We start from the raw sequence: 19,151 nt of genomic DNA on the forward strand, positions 1-19,151 counted from the left end.
ATACTGACTTCAACTATATATATATATATATATATATATATATATATATATATATATATATATATATATATATATATATATATATATATATATATATATAAATCAATGATAAATAATCATTAGTGGTGTAACATATATCACAAATCTATGGTTTCTGAGTCAAGGATTGGACCATTTTTTGGATCAGCAAAAAGGGAGGAGTCAAATGTCATTTGCTTTCCATTTAAACAAAAATATTACTGCAATACCCTTGGTTTAAACAAACAGAGCTTATAACCTGTAATGTTAATAAAAATAAAAATCAAGGAAGAACCAGCTAAAAAAAGGAAAATATTCAATATAAAAATGATCTTTGCTACTGTTGCTGATAATGCTAAATATAAAAATCTAACAACTTATACAACTGATATTTATTTTCAATAATGATTCAACAATTCACACAAAACTTCTTGTTTCATTATAGGTCGATCATTTTTGAAAACCTATTCAGTGGCATAATTTAGATGGTTCTTTGTCGCCACCTGTTGGTTACACAATGTAATTTCTACAACACAGTGTCAAGTTCTATTAAACAGCTATTTTAATCTTTACCATAAGCATCAGTGTTTATATCTGAACTGTAAACTGTTATCTCAGTACTTCTGTGTTATTTAATTGTTTGTAACTAACTGAAAAAGTGTAAAAACTGAATCTTTCTTCATCAAATGCAGATTTGAATGCAGCGCTTCGAGGGATTGATAAACAAATGCAAATCATTATCATTTATTATTCATGTTTTCATCAGTGTTCAATTGTGCAGCTTTACACTGAATGCATTAATGCAGGATAAACAAACCGCGACAGGAAACACCTTTAATTAATAATCTAAGAAAGCATTTAGGTCCCACCACAACTTTTTCCATCATCATTGTATTTTACAGGGAAGCCAAAATGCTTTCATATTCGTGATTTGAATGACGCGGCAGGCAATCTCTCTGCAATTGTTTTAAATGTCAGATTAACTTACAAGTTTAAAAGAGTTATTAATCCATGTGTCACGTGCGTTTCAAACTGTGGGTTATCAACCGTGATCCATTACATCCCTAATAAATATTAATACAAATGCTAATTTAAATTTTTGTAGTACACACATCTATGAGTGTGCATTTATATATGGATAATAAATATACACAATACATGCACATATATTATGTAAATACAACTTTAATTTGATTATTCACAATTAATCGTTAAACAGCAATAGTTGGGATGAATGTTGTTAGTGACTGATAAGGTTTTTCTCTTTCTTCTTTTTTTTTTCTTTTTTCTGTCACAGGCAAACAGACCTCCCGCCAAACTCAATCTTCTCACCTGTCAGGTGAAGCACAACCCAGAGGAGAAGAAAAGTTTTGACCTCATCTCACGTATGTTTGCACCCGTCACTGTTGCTTCACACCCACACACATTTATAAACCTGAAACAGGAGCTCTGTTAAACTCAACTAAACCCTGGCTGCGAAACAAATCATCCCATTTCACATTTGATCACTTGGTAAAGTAAACAGTGTAGCTAAACATGACAAGGACAATTAACTTAAATGTATTGAACATATTTTAGTGATTATATTATATTATATTATATTATATTATATTATATTATATTATTATATTATTTCATATTTTATTATATTATATTATATTATAATATATTAAATTATATATTATATTATATTATATTATATTATATTATATTATATTATATTATATTATTTCATATTATATTATATTATATTATATTAAATTATGTTATATTATATTATATTATATGTTTTATTATATTGTTTTATTTTATATTATATAATTATTATATTATATTATATTATATTATATTATATTATATTATATTATATTATATTATATTATATTATATTATATTATATTAAATTATGTTATATTATATTATATTATATGTTTTATTATATTGTTTTATTTTATATTATATAATTATTATATTATATTATATTATATTATATTATATTATATTATATTATATTATATTATATTATATTATATTATATTATATTATATTATATTATATAAGGAATAAAATAAAGTTCCCAGGCCAGCTCTATGTTGTAGCTTTTCCATGTAGCAGTGTTGTTGTTATCTATAAGGAAGTTCTGACCGAGGAAATACTGGCTGAGTGATTTTCTCCCATGTTCCTCTGCTTCCTTTAACATCTCATCTAACCACAGGAACCTTTCAGCCGAGAGAAAAACAAGTTCAGTTTTCTCTGTCCGTCCATGAGTGGGAATATTTGAGCTTATCTCGCCTGTCTCCTCCTTTTATGCTTTTCCCGTCCTTTATTCCTCATTCCAGATGGATTGTCAGAGTGTCACTTTTTCAGGGAAACACAGATGTTCCTCTTTTAAACAACACAGCTGCTGTTTTCAGACATAATAATGTGTATTTACAACAGCATAGCCTCTAAAATTGCATGACTGCCATTTAGGACACAGTGGTGTTGTTTTAGCATGAGTCAAATGATCTGTACTAATATTTAAAAAAAAATATATATGTATATTTTATACATTATAAAAATATTTATTTTTTTATAATTTATTTTTTTATTTATAAACATTATTTTTTCCACAATTCTAACTTTTTCTTAAAAAAAATAGTTATTGCCATTGCACTCAAATAAATTAAAGTAAATCTAAGGTACTAAAATGAATAAAACAGAACTGAGCTATTATATAAGTATATATATTTTTAATAAAATGTTTGAATCAAATTAGTCTGCTTTTTAAAGCTCAAACACTTGACCGTTGAGTGCATAGTGCATATTTTATAGTGCGATATTTGGCACACGGTTTTGTCTCTTATTTATTAATGTCATGTTTCTGTTAAGTCCATGTGAACCGGAAGTTATTTCAGGATGTTGATGTGCCTGAAACTGAAATGGAATATTGAGTAGGGGGTGGTGCTTTCTTCTGTGCATCATTAGCTACGTTTCCATCCACCTATTTTTACGTGCATTTTAGATATGCGCATAAAACACTGGTTGACGTAAATGGCAAGATGCGCATGAAAAAACATATGCACATAACTGAGTTGGAAAAACTTTTTATTCGATAAGAAAAGATGCGCATAAACTACGATAGAAACACTTTCACCGAACAAATTCTAGTATGTGCATTAAAATGAATCATGTGATGATCATGTCATAAAAATGTGTGTGAATGGATAAACCAGCAGGCTGAGCAAATTGTAAAATCTTTGTAATGTTGTTTTGGTTATTCTAAAACACCTTCACCGTTTCAGTATTAGTGTTATTAATAGTAATAACAATAACAATATTAACAATAATACTGAGATGGTTACGGTATTTTAGAATGGCCAAAACAACATTTCAGATGTATTACAGTGTGCTCAGCCTGCTGGTTTATCCATTCACACACATTTTTATCATCACATGATGTCTTGTTTATCCTACTCAGTTATGCGCATATGTTTTTTTATGCGCATTTTTTAAATTGATGCGCATCTTGGCGTTTCCATCAGTCATTTTTTTTATGCGCATATCCAAAATGCGCTTAAAAATAGTTAGACGGAAACGTAGCAAGTGTTTCATAGCAAACTAACGGTAAGAGGGTCGTGGTTAAGAAAATTAATATGCAGTTGCTATAGAAGTCTTCTGGCTGACGTCATCAAACTGTCAAATGTTTGCTTTTTTTTTTCTCCAAAAATCTATTTGTCTTGTCGTGTAACAGTCTTTCTTACATCTTATGATTCATAGATGACAGAACATATCATTTCCAGGCAGAAGATGAGCCAGAGTGTCAAATGTAAGTGTTTTTATGTTCTGCTTTCAAAGGAAAACTATCATGGGACATTACTCATTCTTCTAGAAAACTACTACCTGAAAATAACAACAAATTACTGCTGTTTTTACAGCAACAACATGTTTTTGGCAACAATTAAGACAAAGATAACCCTCTGGATAGTAATTATATTAGACTTTTGGTATAACTTTTCCATTTTTTTTTAAATCACTGATATGAATCACCATTCGGCTGTGTACATTGTAACAATTATGGCCATAAAAAATGGCTGTAGCTTGTGATTCATGTTTTTATTTTCAATTTAATTATGTTTTCAATATGCCTTGTTAAACCCCTCTGACAATTTTTGAGTTCACTTTAGTTTAAGTACTAATTCTCACTATTAACTAGTGGCTTATTACCTGCCTTTTCTTAAGATATTGGCTTTTTGTAAGTGCTTGCAGTTCTCAGCATATATAAGAATACCCCTCACAAATCTCTTATTTAAATATTCTACTGGATCATTTACAATATTATATTTGTGCATATAAATTAGATTAGTAGTAGTAAAGCCAAATTTGAAGCTTATCTAACAATATAACTTACAATAAAGGTAAATAAATTAGTAGGCCAAATTTATACATTAAAGGGCACCTATGGTAAAAAAAATCTACTTTTCAAGCTGTTTGGACAGATCTGTGTGTTGGTATAGTGTATAGACCGTCATACTGGGGTGATATGAACACACCCAGTCCTTTTTTTTCAATTTAGCTACAAAAAAAAAGTGTCGGCCAATTGGAGCTGTTTTCAAATCAATCGCAGCATTACGTAGGTGTGCGATCCCCCCGCCCACCGAATTGATTGACAGCTGCGCACATTAACATGTTCCGGTAGTCATGTGTATATGTCAACAAGACCAGGCAGACATACGCAAAGCAACCGAAAATAAAAGGTCTGTTCTGTTCGCTAGGATCAGCAATCATCATCAAATGTGATTAAGAGTAAGTTTCACATGTTTAAAGTGTTTTAAAACAGAATATGTGTGTAATTAATTACAGCGTTTTACTTCAGCTTTACTTCATCAGCACAGCCGCGTGTCAGAACAATTATAAAAGAAGACGCTTCAATCCCGGTTTGTGGAAGTTAAATCAGGTTTATTTTGTACATTAGCATGACAGATATCCACACAGTATTTGAGGTTAGCCTTAACTAAGCTAAGCGCGCTCTGTCTGTCTGCCTGCCTGCCTGCCTGCCTGCGTGCGTGCGTGTGTGTGTGTCATCTGCGATGTGTGTGTGTGTGCGCGCGCGTTAACTTTGTAACGATATTGTGTGTGACTCATAAATGCAACTTCACAATACTGATTAGTAAAGGTTAGTTCTTACTGTAGTATCTCACAAACGCTACGTGAGACCTTCTTCCTTTGTCTGTCTGTTGTCTGACGCAGCTGAGGGAGGAGGCATGTAGAAATAGTGGGCGGGAAAGAATCGTCTTAAAGGCGCAGTACGACAAAACCACCCCCTGCTGGAAATCAGTATAAAACAGCATCTTGTAAAAGGTATAATGAAAAATCTGATGGGTATTTTGATCTGAAACTTTATATACACATTCTAGAGACGCAAAAGACTTTTATTAAATCTGAAAAAAGGGGTAACCTAGGTGCCCTTTAAGGAAAAATATTAAATACAAATATTTTAAAAAGAGCCAAAATCAAGAGAAACAAAAAATATTTAAAATCTTGTTGAAAGTTTGTATTTTTGTTTGTCAATATTTTGCATGATTTTTTAAAAATTGTATAGTCTTTCTATTTTTAAATATGTTTGGTGACTAAAATATTTTTTTAATAAATGTATCTATTTCATAAATTTGTTTTGTTCATATACCCCAAAATATTTGACATATTTAAAAGAAAAGGAATAGAAAAGGACATATTTAAAAGAAATGGATAAAGTATTATTCTGCATGATCTTAGTCTACATTCCTAGTCCTACCTAACACGCAAACCTAAACCTTAATAACCATTAGAAAGCAACATAGTTAATGGATTATAAATAGCGACAATTGTACCTTTTAAATAAAGTATGACCTAATTTACAGTACAGAAACCAAATAATGAGCTGCCAGTTTAAATATTAAATGTTTTTTAATTGATTAAATGAGCTTTTTTTGTTATTCTACCACAAATTCATTTCATAACTCTTTTGTTAACCTAAAATTAAGTAAAAAATTGTATTGTGTTGAGTAAAAATGAATATAAACATGTTGAATTTGAAACTTATAATTACGTAATTATGAATAATCGATTCTATCTGATTGTTGTGATCTACTTTTTGCGTGTTATTTGTAATTTGGTTAAGTATTTTTGTTTTTCTTTTCTATCCTTGATTTCTTGAAATTTTTGATTTTCTTCTGGCTATCAAATAAAAACACTGAAATATTGATGTCTGTTCATTGTGTGTGCTGTCAGATGGATCTCAGTGCTGCAGAACAGTAAAGAAGAGGCGCTCAACAACGCCTTCAAGGGCGACCAGCATGTTGGTGAAAATAACATTGTGCAGGAGCTCACCAAGGCCATCCTGGGAGAGGTGAAGCGGATGGCGGGGAACGATGTCTGCTGCGACTGCGGTGCTCCCGGTGAGTGACCCGGACATTCACAGGAAACAGGAAGTGGAGAGAAAATTAGGTTCAGATTCGGCTCACAGGAAGGGTCATATTAAAATAATGCGATACAGTTCTGCTAACAATAATTAATATTTTGAATTAGTTAATAATAGTAATAATAATAATACTAAATTATTATTATTATTATTATTGTTGTTATTATTATTAATTATATATAAATATATATATTTGTACAATTATTAATAGATAATTAATTTAGTACTTTATTATTAATAATAGTAATAATAACAATATAAATTATTATTATTATTAAATAATTATGTTTATTATTATAAAATTATTTAAAAATAATTTAGCACTGTATTAATAATAACAACAAAAACAACAACAACAATAATAATAATTATAAACATTAAAGCAAATGCTGCTGATAACAATTTAATATTCCATTTACCACTTGAAATATTTAACAGAACTAATAATAATACTACTAATAATCATATATTACTTTAATAAATATATTATAAAACAATAATGGTGACAATTGTTATTATTATTATTATTATATTAGAAATAAAAAAACATAATTGCAAACAAAATTATTATAATAATGTTATTGTTATTATTATGTTTATTAGTATTTTTTATTATCATGATATAATAAAGGTGTTTACTATTATTATTTTTGATATTTCATTTATAATTATTATTATTATTATTATTACATAATTGCATTAATACTAAATATTATAATATAATTGTTTATAATTGTTGCATTTAGTTATTTTATTTCACTACCATTTTATTGTTGTTACTTCTTAAGCCAGTTCTCTTGGATCAAGAAATGTTATAAGCTAGATGTAGGTTTTTGGAGCACATGTGTTAACTGCTTGAAATTTGCATAACTGATCACAAACTCCATTTGCCATTCATGTAAATGAGGACAAGCCCTTTCATCTTTTAAGCTTCATTTGCATGTTACACATTCATGATTGACGGCCTCTTTGAAAAGTTTTAAAGCATGTTTTTGTTTCCTCATTCCCAGGCCCCACATGGCTCTCCACCAACCTGGGCATCCTGACCTGCATCGAGTGTTCGGGGATCCACAGAGAGCTGGGCGTCCATTACTCCCGAATCCAGTCCCTCACACTCGACGTCCTCAGCACCTCCGAGCTCTTGGTTTGTGTTTGAGCTTCAGCCCAATCTTGAGTTTATTTATCTGCATCAGCATGCTTGAAATTTTTATAGGGTTCGCTTAAATCACTCAGGCTCTTTGGGAGTCATTCCACATGCACGATTTCAGCCCAAAGCGTATTTAGGCCAGCAATTGAGGATCATTAAAGCAATTACAGAAGAACTGTTCGCCACAGCGAGAAAGGCTTGCGTCTCTGATTGAGTGCCAAGATACATTGTTAGGCTGATTGAGATATTATGAAGTAGCAAAACAAATCAAATAGAGCCTGAATAAATGAGTTAACGCAAGACGCCTCAAACAAAAAAATAAATAAATACATTTACACACCTGTTATTTTGAGATTTTTCATTTTTAGCACACAAATCTGAACATTGGATGAAATCAGGTTAAAATTCATATTAGATTAGATTTAACTTTGATGTCATTACACATGTACAAGTACAAGGCAACAAAATGCAGTTTAGGTATAACCAGGAGTGCAAGTGCAGGATACAGGTAAAAATTAAAAGTGCAGCTATAGAAAAACTATGGTGATATTTACAGATGGATGTACTATAATCATTATATAAAGGTTGTATTAACTATGAACAGAGTTTTATAGTAGATGAATATACAGTTGAAAATTTAATTATTAGCCCCCCTTTGATTTTTTTTTTTCTTTAAGTATTTTATCAATTATGTTTGACAGAGCGAGTTTTCACAGTGTCTGATAATATTTTTACTTCTAGAGAAAGTCTTATTTGTTTTATTTCTGGATAGAATAAAATAGTTTTACATTTTTTTAATACCATTTTAAAGTCAACATTGTTAGCCCCTTTAAGCTATATATTTTTCGATTATCTACAGAACAAACCATCATTATACGATAACCTGCCTAATTACCCTAACCTGCCTAGCTAACCTAATTAACCTAGTTAAGCCTTTAAATGTCACTTTAAGCTGTATAGAAGTGTCTTGAAAAATATCTAGTAAAATATTATTTACCGTCATCATGACAAAGATAAAATAAATCAGATATTAGTAATGAGTTATTAAAAATATTATGTTTAGAAATGTGTTTTAAAAAAATCTGTTCTCTGTTAACCGAAGTTGGGAAAAAAAAATAAACGGGTGCTAATAATTCAGGGGGGCTAATAATTTTGACTTCATCTGTATGTACGGTTTGCTATTAATAATCGGAGGTATGCAGATAGATGTAAACAAAATAACAAATGTATGTGTACAGTGTGTATGTGCAATTCAAGATGAAGTAGTGTGATGAATGTGCAATTTTGATTGTGCAAATATTAAATAATAAACAATGCAGAGTTCATGGGAAGTGTAAGTCACGAGGTATAAAGAAAACAGAAAAAACAGCATGTGAGCAGGGTGAGAGGAGTTCTTAAGAATACTAAGTGCTCAGCGCTCAGACAGTGTTTCTTCTGCAATGTCCTCTTGAAGTGAAAGTGGTGTCCCTGTCATGCATTGAGCAGTTTTCACCACCTGCTGCAGTGCCTTACGCTCAGTAAAAGAGCAGCTTCCATACCTGACTGTGACGCATTTAATAACGGTTTCATTTTTTCACGTATTATTAACACCTCCATAATTTAGAAAACAATTCTAAATAAAAATTAAACAATAAAAATTTACGAAATGTTTTTTGCAATAAGCCAAATGATGTAGAAACAAATCTCTAAATAAAATGTACTGGTGTTTTTGGTTTGTTTGTTTGTTACAATTACAAGTGTTTCTTTTATGCCACTTTATTTTAATCTGTGTTTGTAGATTTTATTTGAGACATTTTAATGTATATATTTCTCCATAACTGAGCCATAAATCTTCACCAAATTTCTTGTATATTCATTTTTATCTACAGTGCATCTAGAAAGTAATCATAACACTTCACTTTTTCCACATTTTTTATGTTACAGCCTTCTAAAATAGATTCAATTCATTCATTTTCTCAAAATTCGTTCCCACTTTATATAGTCTCTTATACCTCTGAACTTACATGGTAACTAGATGTGTAAGCAGTATGTAACTACAGTGTATGTACACACTGGTACATAGTATTTACTTGTGTAATACTGGTGTAACTACACACATGTAACAACTCACTGAATAGTATGTGTAAGTTCAAATGTGTAACAGGACATTGGTAACAAAGAAAGTACACATTTTTAACAAGAATTCTGTAAGTGCATTGCGGAACAACAATACGCACTTGCAGGTGTTTTTCCACTCCCACATTTGTTTGCATACTATGTACTTGTTAACACTGTATGGCAAAACTAATGCTGCATTAGAAGGTTTCACCTTGTAATACCAGTGTACTAACATGGTAACTCCACAAGAACTGTCCACTAGTTTCTTATGGTTTGAAAGTCCTTTAGATGCTTTTCGGCAAATTCAAGGCGGGGAGTGACTTCAGTCTGGCCACTTCACCATGCAGGCCTTATTGGTGGATTGCTGCACAGATGGTTATCCGTCTGTAAGGTTCTCCTCTGTCCACGGAAGAACGCTGGAGCTCAGACCTCCCTGACTAAAGCCCTTCTCCCCTGATCAATCAGCTTAGATGGCCAGCCGGCTCTAGGAAGAGTTCTGGTGGTTCCAAACATCTTCCATTATTGGATGATGGAGGCCACTGTGTTCATTGGAACTTTTAGAGCAGCAGAATTTTTTTGTAACCTTCCCCAGCCTTGTGCCTCAAGACAATCCTGTCTCTGAGGTCTGTAGACAATTCCTTTGTCTTCATGCTTGGTTTGTGCTTTGACATGCATTGTCAACCCTGGGACCTTATATAGACAGGTTTATGCTCTTTCAACTCATGTTTAATCAACTGAATTTACCAAAGGTTAACTTACATGAAGCTGCTGAAACATCTCAAGAATGATCAGTGGAAACAGAATGTGCCTGTGCTCAATTTAGAGCTTCCCAGCAAAGGCTGTCAATACTTATGTAGTTGTGATTTTTCAAGTTTTTATTTTCAATAAATTTGCGACAGTTTCAAAAAATCTTTTTTCACATTGTCATCATGGGGTATTGTGTGTAGAATTTTAAGGAAATAAATTAATTTAATCCATTTTTGGGAAAAGGCTGTTACATAAAAATGTGGAAAAAGTGAAGTGCTATGAATACTTTCCGGATGCACTGTTTGTGAAAAAAATACTTCCAATCCATTGTTCAGATTGTTGTGTTAAAAATGCAAATTAGCTCACATTTAGTAAAATAATACACAAACATAACATGTTAGAAAATGTGTTATACACAAAGTAACTAACTATTAGTTATTTTCTCTCTCTTATTCACTTTCAGTGTCTTCACATTGTTTAAATACAGTCCGTTGCGTGCCACTGTTGATTTCAAGGATGTGTTTTGTGTGTTGTGTGATGTTTAGCTGGCCAAGAACGTGGGGAATGCTGGCTTCAATGAGATCATGGAGGCCTGTCTGACGGCAGAAGATGTGATCAAACCGAATCCAGCCAGTGACATGTAAGCTGAAGATTGTCTGAAAATTTCGCATTGCTCTATTAATTTACTAACTTATTCAACCTGAGAGGCTTACCTTTTGTTTGTGTGGTGCACTGTAATGTGTTTATGTTTAGCTTTTAAAAAATCACTTTATTTTCGCATGAGAAACGATTGATGGAAATGACAAATGAAAAGGTGAGGTGCCTGAGGTGGTTTTGAACTTGATATTGTTTATGCTCAAACAGCAACAATACATAAAAGTTCAACTGAAGTAAAAAAAACAAGTAAAATTGTAATCAATGACCTTTTTAAATTCCCTTGTATGACAGGCAGGCGAGGAAGGACTTTATCATGGCCAAATACACAGAGAAACGCTTCGCTCGTAAGAAGTGTCCAGACGCACTGTCGAAGCTGCACACGCTCTGTGATGCTGTGAAGGCCCGGGACATTTTCTCTCTCATCCAGGTCTATGCTGAAGGAGTGGATCTGATGGAGCCCATTCCTCTGGCTAATGGACATGTGAGTGTTACCATCATACCTCACACTAGATTATATTACATCTTTACAACTTTATTTATAGAGCACAATTAAGTTCAACTTCATTTAAGCAAAGTGCTGTACAAAGATTAAAAAGAGAAAACAGGTGGAAGGAATGAAAAAAGGAATAATGATAGCAATACAAATACAAATTGTACCTAACAAATACAAACAATCATATAATATTTTTTTTATATTATGTTATATTTATTATATTATATTTATTATATAATATTATTATATTATATTAATTATATTATATTTATTATATTATGTTAAATTATATTTATCATATTAAATTTTATTATTATATTAAATTAAATTATATTTATTGTATTATATTTATTATATTAATTATATTTATTATATTATATTATTATATTAAATTAAATTATATTTATTATATTATAATTTTGTTAATTGTGTTGACTTTTAAGGCAAGGCAAGTTTATTTATATAGCACATTTCATACACAATTCAAAGTGCTTTAATTCTTGATTTGAACATGTCTAATGTTGGAGCACATCTGATTTCTGGAAGATGATTCTAGCAGTGGGGGCGTAGTAGCTGAAGGCTGATTCATCTTGTTTTGATTGAATACTTGGAATTTCTAATTTAAAGATCTAAGTGATCTGTTTTACGTGATCGGTTTGTTTTCAGTGAGCATATCTCTAATGTAATGCTCTGATTTTCTGGTTGTGGTCAGAATCCTGGCAGCAGCGTTCTGAATGTGCTGCAATTGTCTGACTGTTATTTAGCGACGCTACCGCCGCTCTACTGGAAAATATAGGTTTAGCAGAATAGCAGCACTTTAATAAAAGGCCTAAGCAGAAGGCATTGTGCATATCAAAAAAAGCAAAGCAACAGATTAATATCATTTAACAGATCCCAGATTTTTAAAGAACATTTTTAGAAGTAACCCCATTTGTAATCTTTATTATTTTCATAAGTAACTGTAATTAAATTATACTTTTTTTTCCTCAGTAATTGTAACAAATTAGTTACATTTATTTTGTAATTAAATTACGTAACGGCATTACATGTAACTAGTTACTCCCCAACACTGATTGTAACAAAAGCTTTCATAAATGATGTGTAATCCTGGTTAATCCACATACAGTGAATTCTGTCAAAAAATATCACAACCTTTCAGCCACGAGTAGCCCTTGAGTGTACAAACACAAGTAGTAACCAAGCTAGAGAATAAACATGTTGTTTTGTTTGTCTGGCTGCGGCAGGAACAAGGTGAGACGGCTCTTCATCTGGCCGTGAGACTGGTGGACAGAACTTCCCTACACATCATCGACTTCCTCACCCAAAACAGGCAAGAGCCAGACACACCTGAAAACACCTTTTTCCCGAATCTGCTGAGCGAGTGCTGACCGATGCTGTCCCGCAAACTCAGTCTGAATCAACAGCTTTTATGTCCTCGTTTGACCACAGCTATTTAAAAGTGCTGCTCCTGAAGGTTAAAGAGGCTGTGGCTGGAACGGAAAATTGAGATTGAATGTTGTCTAAACAGGCAAAATTGTGTGTGTTTCTCTCCGCAGTTTAAACCTGGATAAGCAAACGGCTAAAGGAAGCACAGCTCTGCATTACTGCTGCCTGACGGACAACAGCGAGTGTCTCAAACTGCTGCTCAGAGGAAAAGCCTCCATAGATATCGGTATGAGGCAAATCTCACGTAGATCCTGTCCAATGCGGACGTTTGGGTGCGACATACTGAAGGATTCCCAAAAGTCTTGTTTTGTCTGGTGATTTCTTTATTTTCAGGATGTTTTCAGATGATCTTCTTGTTTTGACTTCAGCTTGATTTGAGAAGGTTTGTTGTCATGAGTAGGGTTTGCACCAGCTGATTGTAAGTTTTTTCTTAAACTGGAATGTAAAGTCAGCACTAGGAGCTTAGTATATTCTAGCTCAGGGGTTTTCAAAGTCTAAGACAGTGGGCCTCCCTTTTGACACAACTTATCCATTGGCGCCCCCCTCCTCCCAAACACGCACACACACACACACACATACACACACACATACATATATATATATATATATATATATATATATATATATATATATTTATTTATATATATATATATATATATATATATATATATATATATATATATATATATATATATATATATATATATATATATATATATATTTATATATATATACAGTATATATAAAGACACAGACAAGATGTAAGACTGTTAACTCACTTTTATCATCATTTGCATGAAAGTGCAATTATTTACAGAGTAATAACAAGTATTTTAATATAACGTTTTAAACTAGGATGATGGTTAATATGAATAGAACTGTTAATCCCAGTCAAAACAGTCAAAGTTTAGCGGGTCTCATGCTGTCATTAGCCAAAATATCTTGACAAACCACACTTAAAGGTCGTGGTTCATCAGCTGGTCCTGTCCACGTAAATCCTAAATTCAAATATTGATCATCATATCGTCTTCTTTTGGGTTTAAGCCCTGAACTTGAAGGCTTTGAATCGGGGGGTCTCAGAAACCGATCCATTGCAGGCACAAGCACACATATGGCTCAACCTGTGCAGTGCACATGCCCTTTTTAGTCCTGGATAGAAAGTGCCCTTCCAAAATGATCAAAAGTGCCCCCGCGACGCGGCACACCCTCGGTCCCGCCCTTCAGTAGGCGCGCGACAACACCGCTCTTGAGCACGCGCGCAACAACTCAGCTGATCAGAACGCGCGCGACAGACCAAAATTTTTGCTCACTTCAGTTGCACCACATGTTCTTAATGCAAACGGGAGTTAATAGGTCGTAAGCTCTCCGTAAAAAGTCAAAAGTCAGACTTGAATGACTAAACTGCTTTGAAATTCTGCAACTAATGCATCTACAGTATATATGACTGCTCTATGAAATAAAATTATAAATAACATTTTTAAAGCACATTAAATTACAGTCAATCAATAATAACATACAATGCACACATCTGCATCGCTAGCCGTGAATGGGCCGTGAATTTTTTTTACATCCTACTCATGAAAGAGAAAAGAGCAGAAAAAAACTCAGCTGTGAAGAAATTCTTGTTTTAATTGATGGATACAACAAACACAAAACACTTCTTGATAGAAAATTAAACTCTTCCTTCATAAACCAAAAAAAAAGCCAGATTTGGGAGGAAATTAAGGCTGTGAGTAGATTCTTCTCGCAAGCTCTTCAATTAAGTCGTAAGTATTTAATTGGAAAAGCGTTACATTTAAAATTTTGGTTCTGTGGGGCAACACAAATATATTTAGTAGTGTGTAAGTTGTAACTTGGTGTCGCTTTAAGTCACAACTGGGCTATGTTTTAACTTGCGCACTGCATGTGCAACTGGCCCCTGTTGTTGAACCTAAATAAATGGAAATGTAATGTTCATTTAGTGACCTTTGGGTCATTCAAGATGTTGGTGGCATTTATTCTGAAATAGTTCACTCAAAAAATTTAACTTTTCACACCATTTACTCACGCTCCAGTTACTCACACTCAAGTTTTTATTATTATTATTTTATTATTATTCAAAGAATGTTTAAAAAAAAGTCATTGACTTCTATGGTACAAACAAAAAATATGGAAGTTAATGAGTTTTACCACATTATTTACTTATCCTTACATTTTTTTAGATATACTATTTTTTATTATTTAAAGAATGTTTGAAAAAAGCAGTCCTTGACCTCCCTAGTACAAACAAAATGTTTTACTATGGTGTAATATAGTTTTTTTCTGCACATTCCTCAGTATATCTACCTTTGTGTTCAACAGAAGAAAGAAAGGTTTGTAACAAAAGGAGGATGAGTAAATGACAGAACTTTCAGTTTAAAGAATATCTTTAAAGAACGTTTTTGCCGGAACAGTGATTCTTGGTGATCCATAAAACACAACTATTATAAAACTACCCATGTCACATTTCCCAAAATAGATAAATAAATAAATAAAATAAAAAATAAAATAAAAAAATGGATAAACAAATAAAATGAATAAATAAATAAATACAAATAAATAAATATGATTAAGTTTATTACTTTTATATTCTCTGTGCTTTTATAATGTTGAAATTTCCCTAACAACATGTGGAAAATAAAGACAAACGAAACAGACCATAAACAAATGAAAACACAGTTGCAGGCCACTTACTTTTCTTTCTGTGCAGCTGCTTTCCATTTTACAATTTCCATTATGGAACAAATTAGTTTAAAAACTGAATATAAATGTACACTCACTTACACAAGTAAATAAAAAGACTTAATGGGCTAAAAGTCTGCGGATTTCTGTGGGCACAGATTCCGTACTGATCTATGACTATATGCTAGCCATCATGGTTTCAGCAAAAATCTTATTTTAAAAATCCGTCTTATACGGGTGAAGGCCGATTAAATAGACCCCATATTTTCACTTTCACTTCAGCAGTGTTCCCCAAACAATGGCAAGAGCAGATAAGAGCTGCATGTGTCTGAGTGTGTGTGTGTGTGAATCTGTGCCAGGGAGTCTCCTCTCCATTATTTCTGCCAGAGTCTTCTGTGAGCAAGCTGTCTGGATCTTTGTTCAACTCATTGCACAAAGCCAAGAGTACTAAATGTCATGGGACATCCTCCTTCTTTATTAAATGCATCATAGCTGTGTTTGTTTGTGTGTGTTTAAGCTAATGAAGCTGGAGAGACCCCGTTGGACATCGCCAGGCGACTCAAACATCTGCAGTGTGAGGAACTGGTGAGCCCTTTTGCTCTTGTAGTTTAATATGAGATGAAAGCGCGCTGGGTTTATGGTGTCTCTGTGTGTGTGTTTTAGCTGAACCAGGCTCTTGCAGGGAAGTTCAATGCTCATGTGCATGTGGAGTATGAGTGGAGACTTCAGCATGAAGACCTGGACGAGAGTGATGAAGATCTGGATGAGAAGGTGAAAAACGACTCGATGCTTGTATTCGATTTTGACTTATGACTAGGCCAGATTTCCACAGATTTTAAGCCCATCAAATATATTTCTTTACTTGTGTAAATCTATATTTACTCCGTTTTTACATTTATTTCAGTAATATTATTAACTAACATGAGAGTGTTCACATGATTTATTTACAGTAAAGTTTGTGCAGTAATATTTTGTCCTTTAGTAGATGTATTATGTGAGAGACTTGCTTTGTTTATCAAATAAGCGGATCTAGATGGATTTGCATTGTAAACATTAATTAAAATTTTAAAAGCTATTATTTTTTATTTCATATATTAAGTTTTAGTTATGATACTCTCAAAATCCACATAAATCTGCTATTTTTTTAAATAAAATTCCCAGCAGAAATAGCAAAACAAGTCCGCAAATTCTGTCTGGCCCTACATATGGCTAGTGGGTCATATACACACGTCTGAACAGATATGAAAAAAGAGAGCACTTGAAAACTTTCTGGACTATATAAGTAAAATCTGTATATTATTTTGTATTCATTGTATTCATTTATTCATTGTTCATTGTCATTTAAGGGTTTTATTTTCAGAAAATGACAGTTAGTCAGAACACAACAGTTATTGTAAATGATGGTTGTTTCACCAATTACTGATTTCTTAACTCTTTTAAATTTAAAACAGTCTTTTTATTTTAAAAATTTATATAAGGACGTATTTTATATTTACACTCCGTTACACTCACCCCCCCTACACCTCATTCCCATCCCGGATGAGCCCACACGTGGCGATTCTTTATATGGGAGTTGGTTGCACTACCAAGGAGGCTAAAGACCATGGCCTCTAACGTCTGTCACTCGAGCACCTTTATTAGTCAGAGGAGTGAGGTTTACCTGCATAGCACTTTACTAGCTGGCCTCAGTTATGCTTCCACCAGTCCTACTGCACCCAAACCAGTGTGAGCTGGGATTTAACTGACAATTATTTTAATAAACGATTTATATAAGGCACTGCATTTTCTTTTTTAAATGTGGAAGAGATGTCTTGGAAATACTCAGTTATTCTGGATTTATGATTTGCAGTTAAACAAACTATAAAGCATTTAACTGTAAATCATAATCCATAGAAACTGATCATTTGTAAATGGTCTCTTAATGTTTTCCATATCTGAATGTTTATGTGTTTAGAATGTTATGTAATACATAATAATTGTATTTAATATAAAGTAAGGTAAATATAAGTCTAAATTAAGTCTAAATTAAACTGCTATTGCAGCATATTAAATGCATAAATATAGTACAGTCAACCCAAACAGTGTTTTTGCCATTTTAGCTAATGGAAAACAAGATTTAATAGAATTATATGTTCTTGTTCACTGTAATTTGGGTTTAATTGCACTTCCATACATAGTAAGAATCTGCATATATTTAATGTTTTACTAAAAGATGAAATATCTGGAAAAAAAACCCATACAGATAAACATGAAATGTGTGCTTTGAAATTAAAAAAAAAATGTGTTATTTTATATCTAAATTAATAATTACAAATAATATTTTTTTTAAATCAGTTAATTCCCTTAAAAGTAACTGATCTTTTAAAATGTTGATTTTGTAAGTGGATGAACAATCAATTGATCAAATAAAAAGGGCATTATACTTATGGACATAATTTAAAATGCGGCTTCATTTTTACATTTTTGCAAAAAGGTTTTAATTGTTGTGAATATTAATTCTGGTTATTTACTATAAACAAATACCTTTTAATATAACAAATAAATACAAAATAAAAATATGATAAATAATTTTTTTTCTGCTTTATACTATATATACAGTGCTCGGCATAATTGAGTACAGCCCATTTTGAAAATAAATATTTTTATCCATTTCTCAGTTAACATTGTTGTATTTTGGTGCATTTAAATTAAACAGATTTATTGAACAGATATATTTATTAAAATAATACTTTAGTCACCAAACATATTTAGAAATTAAAAGATAATACAATTAAATTCAAGCAAAATATTGCAAACAAAAATTGCAACCTATACATTTTCAAAAAATTGAATTCTTTTTGCTTCTCTTGATTTTTCCACTTTTTTTAAATTTGTATTTAAGATTTTCCTCTTACATATACATTTGGGTGAACTAGTTTTTGGACTATTATCGCAAATTATTTTGTTGGACAAGCTCCAGATTTAACTTCAGTACTGACAAATCTAATGTATATGCACAAATATAATATAGTAGAGCTTCCTATTAAACTTATGAATTTAAAAGAGAGATTTGTGTTGAGAGTAACTACTATATATATATATATATGCTGAGCACTGTATTGTGTTAAGCAATAAGAATAATAATTAGTATTCATTATATGATGTCCTGTAATGTTTGTGTGTAGTCGAGTCCTCACCGGCGGGATGAGCGGCCCATCAGCTGCTACACACCGGGCAGTAACTCCCTTCAGCTGAGTCCAGCCAGCCTGAGCCGAGACGGTCGAGACCTGGTTAAAGACAAGCAACGCTTTGTGCCAAACCTGGTCAACAATGAAACCTACGGGACCATCATTAACACCAGCTCACCCGTCAGCCTGTCCTCTTCTGCTCCACCTCTACCACCCCGAAACCTAGGTACTGTACTCACA

The 19,151-nt window shown here is 32.3% G+C and overlaps 1 protein-coding gene across 5 annotated transcripts in view; it reads left to right on the top strand.

The window, feature by feature from the left end:
* Nucleotides 1-19,151, top strand: part of asap2a (ArfGAP with SH3 domain, ankyrin repeat and PH domain 2a) — a 128,422-nt gene that overhangs the window by 94,906 nt on the left and 14,365 nt on the right. For 4 of the 5 annotated variants that reach the window (XM_073927449.1, XM_073927448.1, XM_073927450.1 and 1 more), the window contains 11 exons: nt 1,316-1,403; nt 3,778-3,826; nt 6,268-6,434; nt 7,468-7,601; nt 10,994-11,088; nt 11,397-11,586; nt 12,843-12,928; nt 13,155-13,270; nt 16,262-16,329; nt 16,408-16,515; nt 18,909-19,137. In XM_073927449.1, coding sequence (XP_073783550.1) covers nt 1,316-1,403; nt 3,778-3,826; nt 6,268-6,434; nt 7,468-7,601; nt 10,994-11,088; nt 11,397-11,586; nt 12,843-12,928; nt 13,155-13,270; nt 16,262-16,329; nt 16,408-16,515; nt 18,909-19,137 — 1,330 coding nt within the window. Of the gene's footprint in view, nt 1-1,315; nt 1,404-3,777; nt 3,827-6,267; nt 6,435-7,467; nt 7,602-10,993; nt 11,089-11,396; nt 11,587-12,842; nt 12,929-13,154; nt 13,528-14,336; nt 14,996-16,261; nt 16,330-16,407; nt 16,516-18,908; nt 19,138-19,151 lie in introns of those variants that run through there. The other variant, XM_073927451.1, reaches the window with a different exon arrangement.

This window comes from Danio rerio, chromosome 17 (genome assembly GCF_049306965.1).
Source record: "Danio rerio strain Tuebingen ecotype United States chromosome 17, GRCz12tu, whole genome shotgun sequence".
NCBI classification, from domain to species: Eukaryota; Metazoa; Chordata; class Actinopteri; order Cypriniformes; family Danionidae; genus Danio; species Danio rerio.